The sequence below is a fragment of the Monopterus albus genome, unplaced genomic scaffold (assembly GCF_001952655.1).
Source record: "Monopterus albus unplaced genomic scaffold, M_albus_1.0 scaffold159.1, whole genome shotgun sequence".
NCBI lineage: Eukaryota > Metazoa > Chordata > Actinopteri > Synbranchiformes > Synbranchidae > Monopterus > Monopterus albus.
Window position 1 is genome coordinate 352671 of NW_018128039.1, and position 24938 is coordinate 377608.

The window sequence follows — 24938 nt, forward strand, 5'->3', positions numbered from 1 at the left end:
GCCCAGGAGGCATCCGAAACAGATGCCCGAGCCACCTCAGCTGGCTCCTCTCGATGTGGAGGAGCAGCGGTTCTACTCTGAGCTCCTCCCGGGTGACTGAGCTCCTCACCCTATCTCTAAGGGTGCGCCCGACCACCCTGCAGAGAAGCTAATTTCAGCCGCCTGTATCCGGGATCTTGCCCTTTCGGTCATGATCCAAAGCTCATGACCATAGGTGAGAGTGGGAATGTAGATCGACCAGTAAATCGCCTCACAATGGCTACTGGGGACTGCTATGCTAATAGCCCTTTTTGGACAAGACAACGCGACCCTGTATGAGAAAAGACCATTTTGGAGAGGTGTGAGAGAGCCCATTTAAACCAAGGCAACCACTCAGGAAAAAGACTTTCCGGATTATTAGCAAATGAGTCAACATACGAATGTGACCCAAATCACAACCAGGGTGATACCAGACTGCTTGACTCTGAAATGCAATGGGTGAAAACAGATTAATACAGAAACTGGACAGCCCCACCACTGTAAGAAGTCTACTGAAATAGACATTTATTAGGGCTGCATGATAAATTGTTATATGAGCGTGAAGCGTGATTTAGATCCCTGTGTAATCTCAGCCTCGTGTGACAAAGATGTGAGGAACTGAAACCAGAAAACATTCTAAATGTGTGCCTATCCAGCAGCTGAATAGCTCGGTAGTTAACACCACTGTGTTTGGTACAGCAGGTTGGGGTTCAAGCTCTGTGAGTGCAATAACCGTCAGCTCTTACCAACTCTTCAGCTTTCCTCCACCTTCAGCCTTTCCTGATGTAAACAGTTCTAATCTAGTGTCTATTTTATTTGTTTACATTTGCTGTTTGCTGAAAGGAAAACTACTGTAGCTGCTTACTTATAGCCATTATGGGTAGCTCATAGCAAGGCTCTGTATCAGTATGGAAGTACCTAAACACTTGGTGTTGGTTTACAGTTCAGATTTAAAGCCTTTTATGGAAACCCAGAGTGTTCAATAATAATAATACATAAAAACAACACTGACATTAATAATCATATGAATAAATTGTGTAAAATATATACTTGCACAGACAATTTGTGAAATCAAGAAATATAAAAAAACTTAAGTCATTATTTAGAAATGTATTTCATCATTTTTTTATTGTGATTATGGACATCCATCCATCCATCCATTTTCTACCGCTGAGTCCCTGAACGGGGTCACGGGGGGGCGGGGGGCTGGAGCCAATCCCAGCTGGCAATCAGGCGAAGGCGGGGTACACCCTGGACAGATCACCAATCCATCGCAGTGATTATGGACATTATTATTTCAAAGTGCTATTTTTCAAAAGTCAGTTTTTATTTCATAATGCCTTTTATGTCCCATTACTACAGTAGCCTAGATGGGACATTATGTTCATGCTGCTGTCTGTGACTCTGCAATGCTCTTAAACACAGTGAGTCTAGAACAATTCAGAGCAGAAACTCTATATTTCTAGAGTAGATGGTCTGATAGGAATTTGCATAAATGTGCATTTTAAGGGTACTGATTTCACAAAAACTGCACATTAACCTAACACATTCAGATTGTTAACTGTCTGTAATTGTCTGTAATCCCAGACAAACTGGCAATGAAACTGTACAATGTGGGAATGTCTGCAATGATGCGTCATTGGATTAAGGACTTCCTCACTAACAGGCCTCAAGTGGTGAGAATCGGAAGATGCACATCATCCACACTGGTCCTGAACACAGGCACACCACAGGGCTGTGTGCTCAGTCCAGTTCTCTTCACTCTGTTTACCCATGACTGTGATGCCATTCACTCCACAAACACAGTAGTGAAGTTTGCAGATGACACCACCGTAGTGGGTCTCATCTCAGACAATGATGAGACTCACTACAGAGAGGAGATCCAGCACCTGGCAAGGTGGTGTTCAGATAACAATCTTGTCCTGAACACCAACAAGACTAAGGAGGTCATTGTGGGTTATAGGAGGTCCAGGAAGACAATACATGCTCCTCTTCTCATACACAGGGAGGTGGTGGAGCAAGTGGATAACATCAATTTCCTGGGCATCCACATCACATCTGACCTGACCTGGTCTCTGAACACATCCTACCTGGTGAAGAAAGCCCAGCAAAGGCTCTTCTTCCTCAAGAAGCTGAAACACGCTGGTCTCTCCTCAGTTGCTCACAAACTTCTACAGAGCAACAGTAGAGAGCATCCTCCGTCTCAGTGCGACAGTGTGGTACAGGAGCTGCACTGCACAGGACAGAAAGGACTTGACCCGGGTGGTTAGAACAGCTCAGGGCATTGTAGGGAGTCCTCTTCTGGATCTGGACTCATTATACACTGACTGGATCCAGAGGAGGGCCAGACGGATTGCTGCAAACCCCACCCACCCAGGCAACAGTCTGTTTGTGCCTCTTCCCTCCAGGAAAAGGTAGAGGAATATAAAGACTAAAGCAAACAGACTGAGACACAGCTTCTATTGGATACTGACCACACCCTGACAGGGACGCAAACCCCAACTTGCCGTACCATAGTCAGCGGTGTTAACCACCGAACTAACCACCTGCTGTGTAAGCACACATTTAGAACTTTTACTGGTTTCTGCTATTGGTATAGGCATGCATTTTCTTCAGGAAATACATTTGCCTAGTTTATAACCCATTCTTCCTCTTCTGAGAATTGAGCTCTCTCACCCGCCTGCTAGTACAGTTGACTTTTGGGCTAAAGTTAGTAGCCAACTGTTAAAAGAATTTCCAAAGAAGCAACGAAGTCACTGGAATCTTTCAATAAGAGGATGGTTTACTTGCAGCAAGGAGACAAGTCAGCATAGGCATACAGAGTTGTCTGAATAAGCTAGTCTAAACATCACAATATATAGGACAAGGGGAACTCCCTAAAGATGCATTCCAGGCGTTAATCAAGTTGGAAAGAAGATTCAAACAGGAAAAGTGAACTTGAGAGGCTTTGCCCTGATAACCCCTCAGACGATAAACAATATGTTGTCCGTTCATCTTCACAATATATGACAGGAAAGAGTTTATGGCTGGCTCCTTTAAGTCTGGAATGCCATCCTAGCTGAACATATAACAACACATAGAGTACTGAAAACAAAGATAAAACATGTCCTTCAGTTCACACGTGCAGTGTCTCACAGGTCCCTGTGATCTGTAGTCTGTTCTGAAAGCTTAAAATCCATTGAATAACATATGTTGGTTAATATATTGATTAGAACACAGTTTAAAACATACTTAATAATGTAATTTTCATGACACCAACTATTTAAAGAAGGTCTTGATGGTGGGTTTCAGCCGCTACTAATTCAGACTGGACTTCACTAGATGTCAGCAGCACATACGCACGACTTAAGTGTTTGATCTATTCAGTCCACACTGACTCCAACCTCTGTGCAGCGTCTCTCGTCAGAAGGCTGTCTATCAGCAGGAGGACAGCACGGTATTTACCAGGCCGGCTGATAGCAAAAATGTACCCGAAAGAAACAGTCTTCATGTCGGCTCATCAGCAAGGAATCAGCAGCGTTTTTATTGTTTTATTAATTTCCCCATCTTGAATAGGGGAAGTAAAACCAGAAAGCTCAGTGAAACCAGGAGCCTGATCCATAGGAAATGATTCAAGTAAAAAGTTTCCAACACATAAACAGGTCAACAGGTGATCGACCTGATCAAGCAGCTGTCCGGGGTGATTCCACTCTTGACAGATCTGCAGATAAATGTTGCAATGACAGTATCATGGAGCATTTTACGTCTGTCCATTTCTACAGGGAGAACATCATTTGTGCATAACCTGTTTATTTTGCATTTGCACCCAGTGCGACTTTTGAAAGAAATCAGTCCACCTTAAATAAATTTAGTCACAAAATGCAGCTGGTCATTTGCAGTATGGAGCCCTGTATGGAGAAATAAAATTGTTTCTTCAATTCCTAGAGCTTTGACTCCACAGCCAAAAGCGAGTTGAGTCATCCAGTCAAGTGTGAATGACTCAAATAAACATGAAGGAAATAACTGAACAATACTACAACAAGCAGCCAGAGTGTAAACCAAGCGTGGGTTTTGACCCAGAGAAGGAGAAGACAATGAAATGAAAAGAGAAAAGGGCTTTTGAGTGGGTCCACAGTGATGTCACTGTTCACAGCCAGTCCGTCAGAGAGTGCGTTCACTTTGACACCAAATGGCACACACTGTTGACAAATGTGTGGGGGCGAGCCTGTGTGAGGGAAAGGAAGTGTGACTGTGTGACGTCTGATCCAGAAGTGACACAACACCACACATGAAGTGTACAAACAGAGGAGGTCTTTGTACTGTATAAGATCGCCAAAGCAAGTTGTACAAGGTTTACAGTGTAGCTGTAAAATAAAAAAAAAAAAAAAAATCAGAAAAACACAGTAAATGGTTCTCAGAGGTACTTTAAACACTATACAACTCTGTACAATATGGCACGTAAGAAAAACTGATCCTTGGTAACAAATCATTAAAAGATCATGGAATATGCAGGATAAGGTGCTCTTTACAGGAAGAAACCTCCGACAGACCCCAGCTCTTGGTTTGAGATTATCACAACTGTCTTGACTTTAAATTTTTTATTGATAAAACATGACAGTGTTGTGAATTCCTTTAACACTATATTTATGTATTATATAAATGTAAAATTCTTAAATATATAGCACAATAGAAAGTGATTTGTACACAGCTAGGAGCCAGAGTGCAACCACAGCCTCAGGGTTCTGTTCCAGTAGGAACAAAACTGCATTCAAAATTGATATTTGTAACACAAATAATTATAAAGCAGAGCAAAATAATGTAGCTGGCTATTAAATATGCTAACCTACTGTAAAGCTTCGGACGTGCTAGGTTAGCGCTGTAGACAGAACTGCTTCTGAAACACAAAATAATCAGGCTTTGCTAGATCTGGGCTGCTGAAAATGAAACCTAAAATTTAGGGGTATAATGATACCAAAAACTTATGGTGTGATGTGTTAAATAAAGAAAAAAGATGAATCAGATAAACCAGTTTGGTTATTTGTACTTTTATGAGATAATACAATATTGCAGCAGCTGGAAACAGTTGGTAACAGTTTGGTTATAGTTTCAGTCAATTTTTGCATATTTATATTAAACTGAGATGATATGTTGATTTTTTTTTTGCATGGAAATTTTATTTATGTTGGCATAAAACCAATGGCTAAATATCTTAAAAACCAAAGCCATTCATCTCTTTTAGGTAATATTTGAATTTAGCTCCTCAAAATCCATAGAGATTAGCACATTTCAAATCAAAAAACTCTGTAGAGTAGCGTAATAAGTTATTTAGCCATGCATACCAATCTTAGATCTGATAAACTCTGTTTAGTCTGTTTCTAACACCTTTTGTGGGTTTGTAATGGTTAAAAACATTATCCTCTACACTTGTTTATTTAATTAAAACCCTAAGTACAGTGTTCTGATGTGCAGTAATGCAACGCTATGCTTAATTATGGTAGCTAATCCCGACTGATGAGTCATTGTTTAACGAAGGCTAAATCGTAATGTGGACCTAGAGAAAGGAGTGATTTTCGTCAGCTGCAGTGGACGATAACAGTTTTCTTCCATGGCGGGTGAGAGCCAACAGGGAGATGTTCAGAGCTGATTAAATGAACTGAAAAGCTCAAAAGCTCAGGGCAGAAACTGACAACGTGTCAACATGTCCCCTTCCATCCTCCCTCGTCCCTGTGTTACCATGGCAACTCAAAGTCAGGAGGCATTTAAATGAAATAGATATACTGTAAGCAGACAGCACCCACGCACGCGTGCTTCCACCAACACAAATACAAAAACGATACAGAGCTGATGTTCAGTGCTGCTCGTGTTCCTGTATTCTCTGATGGATTGCTGCTCTCCTGGTAGTTCAGAGAGAACAGGTGAGGATTCAGGTGGCTGCTCACTCATTTCATGATTAGACTTTCAGTTCTTTCATGGAGCAAAGATGCAGAAAAGGTGATGCAGCCTCTCAGCAATAAGTAACATGAGCTGGAGGTCAGCCGGCAGAGAGGAGTCCCTGATAATTCAGTCATTCATGAGTCATGACAGAAGTCCTCAGATACTGCTCAACAAAAAGCCGGAACTGCACATGTACTATAATGTTTGGGGAAAACATCAGCGGCGTACGTGCACAGAAGATAGACCGTTGATTTGAAACCAGACTGAAATAAAAATTATTTTCCCTTCTTTTTAAAAGTGTAATTCACACTTTCACACATCTCACGGTTGATGCAGAGGGACCCTGAGTCATGCTGCTTCTCTGTCCCATCAGCTAATTACAGTTAAATCACCCACTGTGAGGCTGGCCCTGGGTGGATGGGAACATGTAACCCAGCAGGAAACCTCGTTACAACTTAAAATGTACCACTGCAACGCCACAATGGTGCATGGCCATTATTTCCCAAGGATAACATGTCCTTGAACCAGCTGTGCAGAGATCAGTGCGTTTTGTGGAGCAGTACGGACGTCACAGGCGCTAAGTCACGTGTGTCAATCATGAGTATTGACTGTATGTAAGAGGTAAAGTGGCTGCTGAATGATGCTGCCTGCTTGTTGTTGATTTCTAGCACCTGGGCCTTTATTTTTCAAGCATCTCAGCAAGAATTCAGTCCTGAGTGATGCGTATTTGGTTCTTTTAAAACCAGCAGCAAAAGAAAGTGATCAACTTTATCAACACAGGAAACGGCTTCCATTGCTGCAGCTCCAGCGGAGTCCTAACCTGTTAAGCTGGAGGATGTTGTACAGATTCAGCTTGATTTTTAGCCCCAGTTTGTTGATAGTCTGATGGTGACATAATGCCTGATTCAACACCAGATTAATGATCTACCTGTTGGATTTATAGCAAAATGTTTGGTTTTGGACAGTTGGACAGTCTGATTTCTCATACCACTGCTGTAAAAAGAGCCATTATAAACAGTAGTGCGCTCGTTTTAACATTACTGGTATAATATTTTAAAAGAAGTGGCTTAAACTGGAGCCTTGAAACTGAATGACACTGCAGAACAGATACTTTTGTCTGCAGCCCTATGCTTTGCTTTTCTTCTTCTGTGCTTTTCTTTGGCTTTTCTTTGTGCTGTGTTTCACACAGTGTTTGTTTGCATTGTTTATACTGTTTATTTTGCTATACTACACAACCTTATGTTGGTTTGTTTACTTGCCCCTTGCTGTTGCCTTGCATGGGGACATGTACATGCACATTGAGAGCCGCTGTACCAGAGTCAAATTCCTTGTGTCCAACACACCTGCCCAATAAGGCTGATTCTGATTCTTGTTTCTGTTCATTATAGATCAGCACACATTAATGCTGCCTCTTTTTGTCCACACTGCTGGGGAAGCAGCCAGCCTTGTTTCAGCTGAACTGGAGCTATCACTGGACAGAACCTCAGTGCTTACATTTAGTGTATGCACACAGTTTAAGTCACAGGTTTGTCCATGAAGAAAGGCAGATTAAAAGTTGTGGTATGAGAGTAACATAACACATAAGACCTGAACAAATAAAAGAACCTCTGTGGCTAGATACTATAACATTTTTTTAAATTGGGTGAACTGACCCTTTAAAATATTGTCCCCCTGTCACTCTGATGAACGTGTACACAAATGGCATGGCAGCCATTTGTACATTCAGAGGTATTTCATTTAATAGCTTGAAATCAGAGGCCATATTCTTTGCGGAAACAGGTGACTTCAACAGTACCGGCTGAGGCATTTCACTGCAGGGAAGAACAGACCAGCTTCAGTCTTTGTTTCACACAGGATCTGATCCAAAAGCTTCAGTTACTCTTGCTGTCACTTCAGTGTGAGTTGAGTTGCATGACTGGCCCAGGGTGCAGCCGGAGAATTATTGTGTCTGGAGCAAGTAAAAGTAAAGTTAAGCTTCTGAAAACTGAGATTTGTAGTCTTGATCAGATATTGAACGATTGCAATTCCAAATGTGGAGGCAAGGTGCTTGTACCAATGGTAAAAACAAAATGACTTTTGTTTGATGGTTATGCTAAGTGTTGTTTGTATTTCATTAGTTTACATGGTGTGTGCTGTAAAATAGGGGTGTAAAGGTACACGTATTCAGACAGTTGTTTCGGTACAGGACTTCTGGTACAGTGCAGATGTGGACTGAATGCAGTCTTTAATAGTAGTTAACACATGGCCAGTGCTGTTCAATGAATCTGGGTGACAGGAGGCGTTGACAGCACCTCTCCACATTAGGACACGTTCTAGAGCAGATTTCTACAGATGTCTTCTTGAAAAAAGTTTCATACTGTATATTTAAGGTCTCCTGTTTGGGAACACTTCGGCTTCTTGGGGAAATACAGCGTCGGACAAAGACAGGTGGATAAGGCGTCTTACTTGTTCACTGCATGTTGGTCCTCCAGTTAATGTTTGTTCAGTGGTGTTCAGGTGTGTTTTTAGCAACATGTCCAACATGATAACCAGTTTGAAACAGTATAAATGCTGCTTCCTTCAACATTTAAACAGCCTTTCCCTGGCTAGTGGAGCACTTAGTAGTAGTAGTTTGCAACAGTATTCTATTTTATTTTGATGCTTCATTTAAAATTTAATTAAAAAAATTATAAACTGTTGTTTACAAAACTTTGTAATAATGTACAAGCAATTATATGATATGTATCGTTTCCCTGACTGTACTGAAAATGAACTGGACCATGACTTCACAACCGAGGTAAGTGCTGTGGTTTTTGTCTACATTACACCCCTACTGTATAATTTGTTGACGCGTTCTGTGTACACCCTGTGTCTGTGTTGTCATGAAGAGAGGTAAAGGCACTTTTTTTGACCCCAGTCCAACACTGCAATATTAACATAATAGTAAGTTGTTAACTGTAGACCAAAAAGGTGGCCAGTCCCCCCCCCAAAAAACTTACTTCAGTCCATAAAATGAAGGACTAAAAGACACAAGCATGTTCCTACAAGCAGCTTGGAAGGGGAGTGTGAAAGTGATTCATTTAACTCTCAAAGCATCTGTAAAATGTGACCACACAACATGATGTTTAGCCTCATCCATGAACTGACAAGAGTAACTGAAGCTGCTCTGACATGAGTCGATTGTCTCCATAAATCATAAGAAAAAATAATAGTTATAAAAATATCTGCAGATGTAGACGTCATGGCTCAGACATCTCTATTTCAAAATTAGAATGTCCAAGCAAACAAACAATGGAATTAAATAGAATAAAAATAGAGCTAAAAAGCAGCAGGTTGTTCACAGCAGAATGGAGGGCAGAAGGAGCAAAGTGGTCACAGTTCGTGGGCTAAAAGTCACTGGTTTGATTCCCTGGACAGAGGTTGAGGAATGCTCAGTCCTCCCGTAGTGACCACCATCACAGTGCCCTGGAGCAAGGCACTTTGTTCCGGCGGAGCTGCTCAGCGGCCAGCTACAGTTCCCAGTTCAATAACAATGGAATGTGTAAGCAAAGCCTTCTGCGCACCAACAAAAAAACAAACAAACAACAAACAGACATCTACGTCTCTTGGTTGGGAACACGTCAACAGCTCTTTAAATAACAGTAAACAAGACTATGGTGAAAATATACAGACACTGAGAGATAGAACTATCTTAAAAATACAAATGTGCAAAAGTTGTAAACAAATGAGATTCCGTGTGTGTGTGTGTGTGCGTGTATGTGTGTGTCACAGCCTGGTAGGCTCCTCGTCGCTGTCACTGCAGTTACCACAGCAGTCCTGCAGAGAGAGGCACAAAGTTTCTCTGTCAAATCTATTCTGAGGCAGGTGCAAATCGAGCGGTAGACACATCTCCAGACAGCATCATCGGTGCATCAAAATCAGGGAAGGTTTGATTTGATTTATTTATTCTTTCAAGCATGTAAAGACAGTTGATATATCAACACACATAATTTTACACATTTCCAACAAATGCTAATCCAATATCAATTTGCTTATACCTAGTACATGCTTGAATGGAGTAGGAAGAAGTCAGACTTATCCAGTCCTACCCCATGACATCATCTTACCATCATTGGTTTGCAAGCAGTATCTCTACAAAATAATTCTCTTCTACACCACACAAGTAATATACTAAAAAATACTGTTTTTTATGTCCACACTTAAATTATTCCATAGTTTTACCCCACTTATGGAAATACAAAATCTTTTTTTGGTTGGACGTATAGCATGAATTTTTAAATTTAATTGACCCCTTAAATTGTATCCCCCTTCCCTTTCATTAAATAGTTTTTGAATTCCACCAGGTAATAAATTGTTCCTGGCTTTATACATAAACACAGCAGTCTTATATCCCACTAAATCAAAAAATTTTAACAATTTAGACTGTATGAAAGCTCCATTGGTGTGATCCCTGTACCCCATCTTATGCACAACTCTTATCGCTCTTTTTTGTAATATATATAATGGTTGAAGTGAGCTTTTGTATGTGTTTCCCCAGTTTTCAACACCATACTCTAAGTATGGTAAAATCAATGAAGAATACAAAATGCGTAGTGCTTTCCTGTCCAAAATATATCTAACCTTTGCCAATATCAATATGTTCTTTGCTATTTTGTTCTGAACATATCTGATATAAGATTTCCAGAAGAATTTGTCATCAACTATGACACCTAGAAATTTAATTTCATATACTTGTTCTATATTAGCTCCCCCAATTTTTAATTGAAGTTCATTATCTAGTCTACAATTCCCAAATACCAAGGTTCACACTGCAACTGTGTGTTTAAGGCTGCTGAATGCATAATGCTAAGGCTCTGTGCTTGACGTGTGTTTAAAGTTTCAGTTTGGAAATAAGTGATCGCTGATACAGGAGCAGCCTGATCCTTTGGATGGAAAACATTATTGAAAATATTGTGATTCTCATCTTTGTTGTTTTTTTAGGGTTAAGTTCCTTTTTAAGCTTGGCACTCTTATAGCAAACATCTTGATGAAGCCAGATGCTGGAAAGTAAAAAACATGACCGACCTGTTTGCCGAACAGCCGCTGCAGCAGTCCCTGTTTGGGTGGAGGCGATGGCTGTCCTCTCCAGTCCAGGTCAGGAGGAACTGTCCCATCCTGGTAGAAAACATTCAGCTCTGTGAAACACTCGGTCTCGATCATCTGCAAGAGAAAAGACAAGACTCTTTGAATCACATATACGGTTTGGCTGTTTGACATGCAGAGGGTTAAAAGCAGCCAGAGGACTCAGGCTGGATTCAGATGTAATGTTCTTCCATCTGGATGTGTTAGCATCTAATGCTAACCAGTTTTTTTTGGTAGCATTAGCCACCTAGCATGGTCAGCACTTTACCTTTGTGCTGAATGAACATGATTTTAATTTTGGAGTAACTGGAACTTTGTCACATCAGCAGTAACCAGAGCGTTCTACTGGACTGACACATTTACTGTTAGCCAGCTAACGCTAGCTTCAGACTACAGGCTGCATTTTGTACAGTTTGTCCCAACCAGGCATCCATAGTTTATGTTGTTGCTAGGAAACAGGATATGATGGGAGGGGCTAAGAGGAGCGGCTGATGGCGTCAGTTTGTTCTGAGTCTCAGTAGAGGAGGTTTAAGTTCCCAAGACAAAAATGCATTTGTTGTTTAGTGTTTTGCTCTTGATAGAATATATATATATATAATAAACAGAACAGGGCTGGAGTAGCTAAACAAAATTTTAATTGCTTGGCAAATGTGTGTGTTTTGTGCTTCATGGATTTTAGTGTGAGCAGTGACAGTAGTAATGGACTGAGTGGATGAAAGCACTTCCCATCACTGGTGTTCAGTTCACCGTGTGCACACTATGTGTTTGTGTGTCTCTGACCTCATTCTGCCAGGGAATAGGAACGCTGCCCGTGGACACTTTGCCGTAGAAAGACTCGTCTTTGGGCTCCAGCTCCACACCTTTCACTGTGGAGAACTGCTCGATGTCCAGCACATCTTTACAGTAGATGGCCTGTGGCTGCAAAACACAAGCACACAAACCACTACCTTAACACAGCTACAGTACATTTGAACTGCTCACCCAGCAGCAGCCGCCATCACTTTACCAAAGTTTCGAGGCCGAAAAACAGTCTGCAGACGTCTGCTGTAAATGGCTGTGAACAAGCCAACACCCTCTGTTCCTGTATCAGTATAAAACCTGCTGTAATACAACAGTGCTCACTGCAGGAAATCCTTCCTGTTACAGAGACTGTGCAGATGAATTATGCATGCTCCATATAATTAGCCTCCGTGACATTCTTATTAATCACATTAATTAATTCCAGTCGTCATGCTGTGGAAATGTTGAATTTCCAGTTTTCTATTTAAAGGAATGCATTGACATTTTGTAATATATGATTGTTTGCTTTCTCACCGGAAGTCAGAGACGAGATTTAGATATGCCATCAATGTTATTAGTCACACCTATAGTATATCATCACTGATGAGATTTGGTACACCTGCACCATCAATAACGTGATTAGTGCTCTTTGTTCTTTTCTCTATGCTCAGTGCTACAAGGGAGTTTCTTTACTAAAAGAGCATCACATTTGATGTTTTTGTGTTGCTCCAATGCAAACAAAAGAAATAAACATAAGAATACCAAAGACTTTGTGATTGCGACAACTCTCTGGGAGAAATCGTGGTTATCTGACAGAAATGGGTTCCAGTAATTTTGGCCATGACTGTAGATGTGTAAGACTTTCTTCTGTGGACTTACATCGGGGATGAAGGGCGCCTGCAGCATCCCGGCCTCCAGGCGTTTAAAGTTAATGGATCGAAAGATGGGATGGGCTTTGACCTCGGAGGCTCCAGCCCCCTGGCAGCCCAGCCTCTCTGCAGGATCCTTGGCCAGCAGCTGGAGGGTTAAAGGAACACTAACACTTTCAAACCACAGATTCCTTTGATTCTTGTTCAGAAATGCTGTATTTGATCACCTTTATGTGTATAGCAAAACAAAGTTTCTGCTTACAAAAAACACCAAAAACAGGCAAAAACAAAGTAATGAGCAGTGTTTGGGCATTTTCCCATAGAGAATCATCAGAAAAGGAGCAGCTGTAAAACGTTGAATACATTTTTCTCAGGCAGGGTAGCATTAAAAAATTCTGGAAAGGGAAGCACAAACACCTTGTTCCAAGTCAGGGAATGATATTCTAGTGTGATATGAGGGAAGTGATGCAGGTGTACAGAGGGAAACCATATCAAAACAAGGAATAGTTCTGGAAGCTTGACATACAATATTAGAATGTGGTAGAAGCAGATGAAAGGTTTAGACAAGCGGAAATAAAAGACAAGTGGATTTGGCCGCTTGAACATCCACCCACCATTTTGCAAAGAGACTTTGCGTCCTCTGAGAACTTGCTGGAATATTCCTCTTCCACCTGCGTCACAAGCCGCTCCACCTCCTCCCTCTTGATCTTCTTCTTCCTCTGCTGGAAAGGAGACTGGCCTTCGATCATCTCGTACAACAGGCAGCCCAGCGTCCACCAGTCAGGGCTGAAGGTGTAGCGCTCATTTTTCACCACCTCTGGAGCTGGAGGAGACGAGGGAAGCAGCAGAGCGAGCCTTTGATTGAACTGGTGGTGATTTAAATCACAAACTAAAGGTAGAGCGGCTGGGTTTGCTCGATGCGAAGATCAGGGGCTACTCACCCATGTATCCTACCGTTCCCACCCGTCCCTTGATGGTCTGTCCCTCTGGCACATGAACTGCTAGACCCAGATCTGATATCCTGATGTGGCCTTAAGACACAGACACAGACACACACACACACACACACACCTCAATAAATCGGAAGAAAATCCAAGGAATTCAGATTTTTCCATTATCGGCCGACAGATGTTGAAATAGCCAGAGAACTTGTAGATGCACAGTTGAAGCTTCAGATGCAATCCAGAGCCTCTGAAACCATTCCCATCATATTTGTTTTGATCCATTGTTTACAAGCAACCAGCAAATGCAGCCACGTTGTGTGAAGATTATTAGTCACACTAATCTGTCTCGATGCATTGAGCAGCCACACTGTTCTGTTGGTTAAAACTAAGCAGTTTTGTGTTTGTTGCAGTTCTGATTTGTATCCTGGACATATGGAGTACATTCCTATTTCATAATACCTAACCGACAGCCACATGTTGAATTTGTCTTGATTCTGCTGCTCTGTACCTTCCCATCAGCTAAAATCAGGTGTTTTGCCTTCACCTCATATCTAAACCTTTCTATCAGCTGCTTTTCAACAAAGACATATCTGTGGTTTTCACTTTGTGCCATTGCACACGCTTCAAAATAATTACATTCTTACATGTTTCTATGATTTTCCGTCTTTAATTAGATTTTGTGTGTAATTAAACTTTTCAGCTGAGACTTGTGCCAGAGGTGAGCATCCTGCTTCAGATCAGACTGTTCTGCTGGAGTCACAGCGCCCTCTGGTGACTCACAGTAGGAAGTGGTCTCATACCAGCACCTGAAGCGACCTCAGTTCCTTATTCAGTCCAAAAACAGTATCACAGGATGAATGATTGTAAGTGTTTCTGGAATATTTCCTTTTTGGTCAAGATGCCTTCCAAATGGATACTGTATGAAATGTGTTTGAAAAGGATGTTACAAGCTAAAAGTCCAGTGTATGGGGCGTGCCACTGTTTTTCCATGACTAATTATGACTTAATTAATGAAGCGCTAAATAAAATTTTATTTGAACATGCACAGTGCAACTGCTCATTTGATTCCTGCTTTAAAATTTCTGTGCATGTTTAGTGATTGCTGTGAATCAGGTGTTTCAAAGTCACTGTGGCTTCTTCAGGTAAAATCCAGATACCTTTTAGCCTATCTTTATCTACATCTGTGGGAAATAGACACCATTAAAAGCAGAATTAGAGAACACAGACTTAGAGAGAGACTCTTTATCAACTGCAAACCCTTCTATTCTCCTCGTGAATTTCCTGGTTGGTGTCTATTTAAAACCACAGGCCCACGCTAGCACACTACAGCTCCTAGAGTGGAGTTAGAACATCCTGACTCTCCACTCATTGTTCTAGAGGACTTTAACAGAGCAAATCTCTCCCACGAACTACCCAAATACAGACAGCACGTTACCTGCCCCACTAGGGACCAAATCACACTGGACCACTGTTACACAACAATAAAAGACGCCTATCGCTCTGTCCCCCGCGCAGCCCTCAGACTCTCTGATCACTGTATGGTCCATCTTATTCCAAACTGAAAAGCATCACTGGCTATACGATACCATCTCCCCCTGCTGTGGAGGACCATCAACTAGCAGACGACCTGAATGTGTTCTACTGTAGAAAAGGTCATTAGTGTGAGCCTGCACTCCATGGAGGACCTGTGCACCTCATGGGTCAAAAGGAGGGCGGAGAGGATCACTGCAGACCCCTCACACCCGGGACACAATCTGTTCGAACTCCTCCCCTCTGGATGGCGTTACAGGTCACAGTGCGGCAAGACAACCAGTTTCTCCCCCCAGGCCATCGCTCTGATGAACACTTGACCCACGACAGTATGAATGGACAATAACCCTCAGTGCAATACCTGTAAATATACATTGTACAGATTGTACAGATTGTACAGATCCGTACAGGTCTCTAGTTTTAAGTACTCTATTTTTATTCCTATTCATCTCATTTCACAATGAGCATTCCTTTGTCTGTCTGCATTGTTTACTGCCTGTTTATACTGCTTATTTTGCATTGTTTGTTGCTTGTTAATACTGCTTATTTGGTTATACAAGCCTTATGTTGGTTTACTGTTTACCTGCCCCTTGCATGGGGATATGTACATACACATTGAGAGCCGATGTACCAGATTCAAATTCCTTGTGTGTCCGACACACCTGGCCAATAAAGCAGATTTTGAGATTCTGAATTAAATAATAGCAGTTCCTGTTTCCAGTCTGCCTATAAATGTGCAGACAAGTGTCAATGGATCACGCAGACCCTGAAGAAAACTTAAAAATGCAGTGATTCTCAGGCAAGTTCTGGAGTCGTGTACAATTATTCTCAATACATCACAGATAATGAGATCCCTGGTCAGCGTAAGCCATGCTTAATCTTAGATTATTTGTATCATATCTGTGTGTTTGTATTTGATTGACTTGTGACTGATTTTGGCACAAATTGTGGTGTTGAAGGTTTTAAAGTGCTGTAACTGACATCTGCGTGTGACAGCTGCTGCTGCTATAACTGCTGAATGTGTTAGTCTTACATGAGCCCACAACCTGCAAAGAGCTAGCACCAGTCACCTGATTTCATGTTATAGAGAAATAATTAGGATCTGAATTCTAAGTTTTCAGCTGTAATAGGTGGCTTTTGCAGGAAAGTTGACTTGTCTTAATGCTGCCGCTCACCATGATCATCCAGCAGGATGTTCTCTGGTTTGAGGTCCCTGTGTGACAGAGAAAGAGAAAGACTGAGAGAGAGAGGACAAATGAGACTAGGAGAACGTGCTGATCTTCAGACACTGACCTGTAGACGATGCGTTCTCTGTGCAGGTCCTCCAGGCCGCAGCAGATCTCTGCTGAGTAGAAAAGAGCTCTCGTCTCGTCAAAACCTGCCTCGCCCATGTGGTAGATGTGAAACTTCAGGTCTCCTCCGTTCATGAGGGTCAACACAAGACACAGAGCGTCCTTTGTCTCGTAGGCGTATGCTAAACTCACCTGGGGACAGGAGTGTCATGTTAATGAGGAAACTGTGTGGTCATGTTTTACAGTATGCTTCAGGTCTTCAGTTTAACACAGTGATGGATAGAAACACAGCTTTAGGGTTAGGACTGTGGGTCGGACACACCGAGACATCTGAAGATGTCACTTGAGCTTTGGGAAAAAGAGGTGTTAAGCTTTTACAGGTTTGTGATTTTATTGATTTGACAACTGATATATTGTAAAAACAATCAACAGTTTATATAAAGAGTGCAGCTAAAATTCTAATTTTTTTTTTTTATTTAGCACCATGGCCCTCCGTGCACAGTGTGTCTGTGTCCCCGTGATGAGCCTCAGCCCCGGTGCTCCCTCTCTGTTAGCTCTGTTTGGTCTCCACCTCCTCCTGAGGGAAACATCTCGCTATGGAGCTGTAGATCAGGTGAGATGCTTACTACAAATCTGCTGTTGACTTTCTCTAGGATTTGCTTCTCATTGAGTGCCATGGACTCTCCTTTCCTCTTCTTTATCCTCTTTTTCTCCAACTTCTTGCAGGCATACATCTTCCCTGTGGCTCGTACCTGACATGCGCACACCTGCAGGGCAGAGCAGGAGTGGGGACACAAGAGTTCGCATTAGTATACCTTAAAAACTGCACATATAAACAACATAACACATTCTGTTAATAAAACAAGGCTTGACTGACATCGCCATCCAGTCTGTGACTTCACGTTCCTGAGAGCATCAGGACCTGACCCTAACCAACAACATGACGTATCATCCTTCACATTCGTCATTATCTCGTGACCTGATTCTTGTCCATTTAATCATTTCTCACCATAAGATCTGAGTGGAATCAAAAGACTTGTTTTCACACAGATATGTAACACAGATGCCATTCAGTGGTGGGTAACAGGATTCAGTACTGTAGATGAGGATCCTCACTTCGAAACTTGAAGAGAGACAATGCAACTCTTTGCACAATTGCAGCTTTTTCAGCCTTTAGGCACTGATTTACTTTGACCACAGGGAAGCAGTTTTTATTTCTTTGAGCCAGAAGAAATACAAACTGTCAGCCTAAATCAATGCCAAACTGCTGTATACTTCAGGGTCTGATCTCCTGACACTCACCTTATTAACATTGTTTTGTAAATAAACTTTTCTTTCTGTCTCTCAATACTCTGCTCAGCTGAAATGTTATTTGTCCAGCTGTATTTACAGATTACACACACTGAAAGTGGTGGCTGTTGCCTGAGTGAAACAGCTGAAGTGTAGTGTTTTTTGTGTTTTGCAGCCACAGGCCATCTACTGTAAAGATGTGCTGGGCATCGAACAGTTCTCCTCAGTGAAAGGTGTGGAGCTGGAGCCCAAAGTGTTCCCGGGCGGCGTTCCTATTCCCTGGCAGAATGAGGTCAGAGATAACACACAGACACGTGTGCAAAAAGAACTATCTGTGAACTGAGAAGCAGTGATGGGAAGATGCTTTCATCCACTCAGTCCATTACTGCTGGCACTAAAATCCATTAACACGAAACACACACGTTTGCCAAGCAATACATATTTAGATTATGTTTTGTTTAGCTGGTCCAGCCCTGATCTGTTTATTGTCAATATTCCGTTATGAGCATAATACAAACTCATTTAGCCACTCTAACTAATGTCTTTTCAAGCCTCAAGGGTCTATGGAGACTCAAAACAAACACCATAAGCTACTTCTAAAACCATGACCATGCTAGGTGGCTAATGCTACCAAAACAAACAGGCTAGCTTTAGATGCTAACACATCCAGAAAATGACATCTGCTTCACATCACAAGCAAATATTTTAAACTGAATAAACAAACTACACCTGCAGGCCTGCATTTCCACCATGACTGTAACATGCTGAAAAACTAACTGACCTTATCTCCAATAAGTCCTAAAACAAATCAAGATCTGATCTGAGGTCTTAATTGAACCAAGAATCCAGATCTTTTTATTCTTTATTCCAGATTATAGTTGATGATAATTCAAGTGATGAGACAAAGATGTTACTTTTCATCAGAAAAAATGTTTGTTGCAATGAAAAAGTATTAAAATAAAATGTACTCACCTCACCAAAACCTCCTTTCCCTAAAACTCTGTACTGTCGGAATGTATTTTTCGTCACCGGTTGCCTGTTGGACAGAGAGAGAGAGGTTTACAACCCTCGGCAAGGCATCTACAATAAAAACAAGCTGTTAATTCAGTTCCACTGCCCCAGGCCATCATCCTGCCATCTGTTGGGATGAGAGGATGTAATTAACTTCTAGGTGGTGATTTGATGGCAATCTATTATTCTCTTTATTTCATGCAATGCTGCCGTGACAAAGATGCTTTAATTTCTGAAAACACACATGCAGATGTGGACAAAACGACTGCTGATGAGGTTGAAAATCTAACTAAAAACATATGGGTGTTTCTGAAAAAAAGACAACTTTGCTTTAAGATAAATCTAAATGCTCACTGAGTGTACAAATAAAATAGAAGTACACACTGTGTGTCAGCGGTGCAGAAATCTCAGAAACAGTCCGTGTCCACACAGAGTGGATGGATTCATCAGGACCACAGACAGCTGGTAATGAACTCTAGCACCATTGAGCTGCTCCCTCCTGGTATCAGCGCTCGTGTCTCGTGTCCCTCAGGACACTGTGCTTATTCAAGCAGGTAAATTAAATGGACCCTGGGACAGAGACTCATTTCAACAGGATGAGTCATTTACTGCTCAACAAGCCCTGTGGCTGTGCTTCTGTGGCTTGTTGTTAAACACTATTGCATTTAGCACCTGTATTGACCTACAGAACCAGAATCGAGGGCGTTAATGGTGTAGCCTGTCACCACAAGTTGTACAGATCGGACAGTTTGGTGGAAATTAAAGGAGTAAATTAACTGGGCGGAACCTCAAAACATAATATTCACATGGCCTCAGTTGTACTTGTTAGACAAGATTATCAGCTAAGTATAATATGGTATCGCAAATGCAAGTTTCAGGACTTTGCACTGCACAATCAGCGGTATCATTGTAATGAAGTATTACTGTTATTAGTTACACCTGTGATTTTTCATGTCAGAACCAAAATTGTCAAATGTTAAATGAAAAATACTTATCAAAAATATGACTTAAATCTGGAAAAATGTAAGTAAAACAGACCACGTATCTGACAAGCTGAAGTAGGACAGGAAGCAAACACAAGTGTAACTTATTTATCTTTTGTCTGGATTTCCAGCACCTCCTAGTAATTTGTTTTTATTGTTTTATATTTTATGTTTTTGGAAGTCGGTTTAGCACTCTAGTATTTTTTCTGTTATCGTTTTGCTCTGCTTATTGGGTTTTGACTGTACAGCACTCTGGTGCTCTTGCGAGTTGTAGAGCGCTATATAAATAAAGTTTATAATTAGTAGTAGTATAAACCTGGGTGTTGACTTTTAGCTCCTGTGCTGCCCTGCTCTGGCCTCCAGAGATGTCTTCTGCTGGCTGCACCCTGACATGATCACAGGTGTTACCCAGCCCACTAAATATATGGTATTTGGGAACCGTAGACCACATAATGAACTTCAATTGAGAATTGGGGGTGCCAACATTGAACGAGTATATGAAATTAAATTTCTGGGGGTAATGGTTGATGACAGATTATCCTGGAAATCTCATATTAGACATGTTCAGCATAAAATAGCTAAAAATATATCGATATTGGCAAGGGTTAGACATATGCTGGACGTCAAAGCATTGCGGATTTTGTATTGTTCATTGATTTTGCCATATTTGGAGTATGGCGTTGAAAACTGGGGAAATACATACAGGAGTTCACTTCAACCATTGTACATATTACAGAAGAGAGCGATAAGAGGTGTGCACAAGATGGGGTATAGGGATCACACAAATGCAGTTTTCATACAGTCCAAATTGTTAAAATTCTTTGATTTAGTGGAATATAAGACTGCTGTGTTTATGTATAAGGCCAGGAACAATTTATTACCTGGTGGAATCCAAAAGTTATTTGGTGAAAGGGAAGGGGGATATAACTTAAGGGGACATTTAAATTTAAAAGTTCATGCTATACGAACAACCAAAAAAAGATTTTGTATTTCTATAAGTGGGGTCAAACTATGGAATAACTTAACTGTGGACATGAAAAATAGTACCAGAATTAAGGAGTTTAAATATAAATATAAATGTATGTGTTATACAAGATATATGACAGAATAAGAAACAATCTGTTTTATCTATGTAGTGATATTGCTTGCAGCCAATGTTGCATAAATTTTGTATAATATGATGTCATGGGGTAGGACTGGATAAGTTTGACTTCTTCCTACTCCATTCAAACATGTAATAGGTGTAAGCAAACTGATTTTGAATTAGCATTGGTTGGATATGTGTAATCATGTGTGTTATTGTCATTTGTTCATTGTTCTGTTCTGTTCTGCATGTTTGAAAGAATAAATCAATCAATCAATCAATCAATCAATCAATCTCTTCAATCAGCACATTAGTCTGGAGGGTGTATACTGTTAAGTCCCTTTATTCGGGCAGCCCTGGCCTGAGTGTACAGCCTGTGCTAGTCTGATTCAGTTTGCTGTTTTTAGCTGCTGGTTTGCGAGAAGCTTTAGTAGTAACCTATCTTTGTGTCCTGCCTGCTTAGTGCACGTGGGTCTTCAGTTTCTCTCTCCTCACATCTTATGTTGGCGGGACTAAGATGCAAGTGAGGAAAATGTGGATACAATTAAGAGACTCGGGACTCACATAATTCATAGTTCTGCAGAGGTTTTGAGAGGGGCCACTTCTTGGGTGGGCACAGTAACTTTTTGCAGTCTCCGCTGGCAGGTGCATTTTGTTAACTTTAGAACAAGGCTAGCTCTTTCCCCCTGTCTTTATGCTATGCTAAGATAACAGTATCCTGGTTTTTGCTTCATATTTAACAGACAGATATAAGAATGGTGTTGATCTTCTCATCTAACACTAAACAGGAAAGCAAATAGTGCTGCCCAAATTGAGCTGTTCCATTAGTGATTGACTGTTGTGTGAAGGCCACAGTCCAAAATGACCTACACCCTACTTTAGTCAGCGTGAGAAAGAGCCTAAAAGACGTGGTTTCAGTCCATGTGTGCGAGTTGCAGAGCCAGGATTCGCTTCCCACATGCTGAACAGCAGTTTAACCACTAAACACTCAGGAGATCCCATTTGTTTATGGCACCACAGTGGAGTCTGGGAACTGGAGGCACCCAGACAAACTTCCTCTGTCTGCAAACACACCTGATAAAACTTGTTGTGAGGATAGATTCACTTCTCCACCAACAAATGATGATAACACTGAATAATTTTAGCTGAAAGCCATCTTTAAAGGTGGAATTGAGGGAGTAGGAAAAATGTTTATGTGTGTATTTTTCCACCTTGCTGAATTTAGCTACAGAGATCAGAATGAAAAGAGTGAGATTCACAATCTGACTTGAGTGTGTGAACCTATGGAAAGATTCACAACAGCAGAACCTGGCCCCTATTTAGACTTTAAATCATTGCTATAACGCATTGTTTTTAAGGCACGTTGTGTTTTGTCTATACACAAGTGTCCACCGTTGTGAATGTCCCTCACTGTGACAATGAGACCTGATTAGACACCAGAATCACCCACTGTGCCTCCAGCATTACTACCCATACTTTAAAAAACTATCCCAGTAGAATCACTCTTATCTAACTGTCACAACAGCAGCGTGTTCAGAAGGTCGCCTCACTGCTGAAATCCAACTGTGAAACTTTGCACTTGCGCAACTTCAATCTCCTATATTGAAATATGGAAGGGTGAAATCATTCTGAAGTTCATAGATTGCATTGTCCTGACCCTTGTAACCCAGAAGACATGAGGACACAAGAGAGAGGAAGGAATGAGGCAACTCACAACACACATTGTTACTGGGACTGTGGAGGGGTTTAAGGCTAATGTATCTGCAAAGTGAGCTTTTAAATGGTATGTGTGGAAAAAGATGATGCTGGTGTGCAAAACAGACACAGCTGCAGAAAGAATAAAAGAAAGAATAAAAAGTTAAAAAGATGGAGACATCACACGTTACCTCTCCAGCCATTTCCACTGCAGGAACCTGTTATAGTGCATGCTGTCGAGGTAGTCTGCGAAGGGCGCCATGCTCAGGTAGTCGTGGATCAATCTGGAAAAATACAGCAAAGGGTTAATTTCCTATTACCGGTAATTAATAAACCCTGTCTTGATCATAGTTTGACAGCTGAAACAATTTGTCAATTGATTGTCTTTTGCAAGTAATTAGCAACAACTTTGATTAGTGAGTGATATTTTAATTGTACCTGATTATTGATTAAAACGATCAATAATCAAAATAGTTAACAGCGTGAGAGTGGTGGTGATAGCAGTAGTCTACAGTGTCTACAGCCCCCTGCCACTCAGGGTCAAGCTGAAACCTTGAATCTGAAGGCTGTGGTGCGAGTCACAGAGTGGACTGCCTCAAGTAAGGGAGCATATTTTCCCTTATGACTTCCATTAAACAACTGTTATTTCTTCTTTCACGTGTTACACTGTCACCCTTTAAAGCTACATTAAGAGTTTGCCCACAGTGTCTGTTAAACCCAGTGACAGTGGGCTAGAACATGGTGTCTCTCATCTACACCCTGCCTCCGTGACTCTGCTGCCTGCAGCCCGTCTGTTGTTATTCCAGCTTCTCCACCCTGTGTTGTCAAAGTACGGTCTGTAAATCAGCCCCACCTGCTACCTAGCCACGGTTAGAAGAAGGGTTTTTCCAGCTGCCACTAGTCATGTCCTCTGCATATACAAAGGATATACAGCAGGGGTCGGCAACGTCTGGCCCGCGGGCCAATTCTGGCCCACGAATTTTGAAACGTTATATTTATATAGCATGAGTTCGAGTCACACGAACAGTGTCCAATCCTTTTTTTATGTTATTTTATGACTATTAATTTGAGTTCAATTTGACACTTTCAAAGGTTCACTGTGAGTCGCTCTGTAACCCCTCCCCTCCTCTTCCGCACTGTGCTGCAGCTTGTGGTGACAGAACCGCCCTGTGTTGTGTCACTGCTGCACTCACATCCATGAAGCTGAGCATATAAATTAAATAAAGGACATATTCAGACACTTTCTTTATTATTATAACTTAATTATTATTATGCATTTGTTTTTATGAACAGTGACCACTGCTTCATCTGGAGGACTTTTGAAGCGGGATTCAATGTGATCCTAAAAGACACAGAACGGCCAATATGAGCACTAAAAAAAACGGATCGATAACTACATTTGAAAGACTCAGTGGGAAAACTGGTATTTCCCTTCTGTCGCCATTTTCTGTATGTCTGGTGTTAGAGATGTCATTTTAATGCGCAGGGCATTCTGCAAGTTTTTATGCGTCACTCGGTTTCTCTCCTGCGTCTTTATGGCATTCATTGACGAGAAAGTTGCCTCACAGGTGTAGGTGGAAGGAAACAGTAAGCACATAAAAAGCGAGCTTCTTGAGTGTGCTGTAATCCTCAGAGCACGTGAGCCAGAATGCGCACACAGACTCGCGCCTTGTAGTGCAGTGCTGACCAGGGAGGATGCTTGGAAATCAAATAACTCAATTTCAAACGTTGCCTCATCTACCGATGTGGAGCCAATTGTAACTACGCAAATAGCGACAACAACATTGCAGATGAAGGGGCGGGAATAATATTTCTTTATTTATGTAAGTATTTTATTAGTTTATTCATTTACTTTTACAAGTCAGCACAATGCTTATATTTATGTATATATATTACCCTTAAATTGCAAAATATATTGATATAATATTGTAGCCAGGGTCGCCACAATATATTGATGGCGCGCCATCTGATGACGTAGGAAAAAATGCCCAGAGGCCACGCCAACCCCTGATATACAGTATATACGGTAGTAATACTGTATGCACCAGTCACAAGGGTGGATGTAGTTAGAATGAGAAATGACACAAAGGGTTTTCCTGACATTTGTCCACAAAAATATGGAAGACTTATCAGATGTATCCTTCACCGGAGTTTAGGGTTAATACTGAACACAGCAGCAGCAGCAGTAGTAAATTGCTCATGTCTTGTACTTGAAGTGGTTTGAAAAACAAACTGGCCTCTGTGCTAATTCACGCCTACGCAACAAGGCACGAACAGAGCCGTTAGAGGATGTTACTCAATGTGGGACCGTTGTTTATGGAATGAACAGACACCACTCTTCCTCATCAGAAACAAATGAGCTGCGTGACATTTATCAGAGCATCTTTCTGTACCTCCTGTTTGTTTTGAGGAAATACTTTATTTTCTGA

At 41.4% G+C, this 24938-nt stretch overlaps 1 protein-coding gene across 1 annotated transcript in view; it reads right to left on the reverse strand.

Moving 5' to 3' along the window:
* Nucleotides 1-7235: 7235 nt before the first annotated feature.
* grk6 (G protein-coupled receptor kinase 6) overlaps nt 7236-24938 on the reverse strand; it is a 35760-nt gene continuing 18057 nt past the window's right edge. Inside the window, exons 6-16 of the mRNA XM_020615159.1 lie at nt 22701-22793; nt 18709-18772; nt 17073-17213; nt 16448-16638; nt 16330-16367; nt 13622-13711; nt 13295-13503; nt 12691-12828; nt 11812-11949; nt 10975-11109; nt 7236-9726 (exon numbers count right to left, since the gene is read on the reverse strand). Coding sequence (XP_020470815.1) covers nt 9676-9726; nt 10975-11109; nt 11812-11949; nt 12691-12828; nt 13295-13503; nt 13622-13711; nt 16330-16367; nt 16448-16638; nt 17073-17213; nt 18709-18772; nt 22701-22793 — 1288 coding nt within the window. The 3' untranslated portion in view covers nt 7236-9675. The remainder of the gene's footprint in view (nt 9727-10974; nt 11110-11811; nt 11950-12690; nt 12829-13294; nt 13504-13621; nt 13712-16329; nt 16368-16447; nt 16639-17072; nt 17214-18708; nt 18773-22700; nt 22794-24938) is intronic.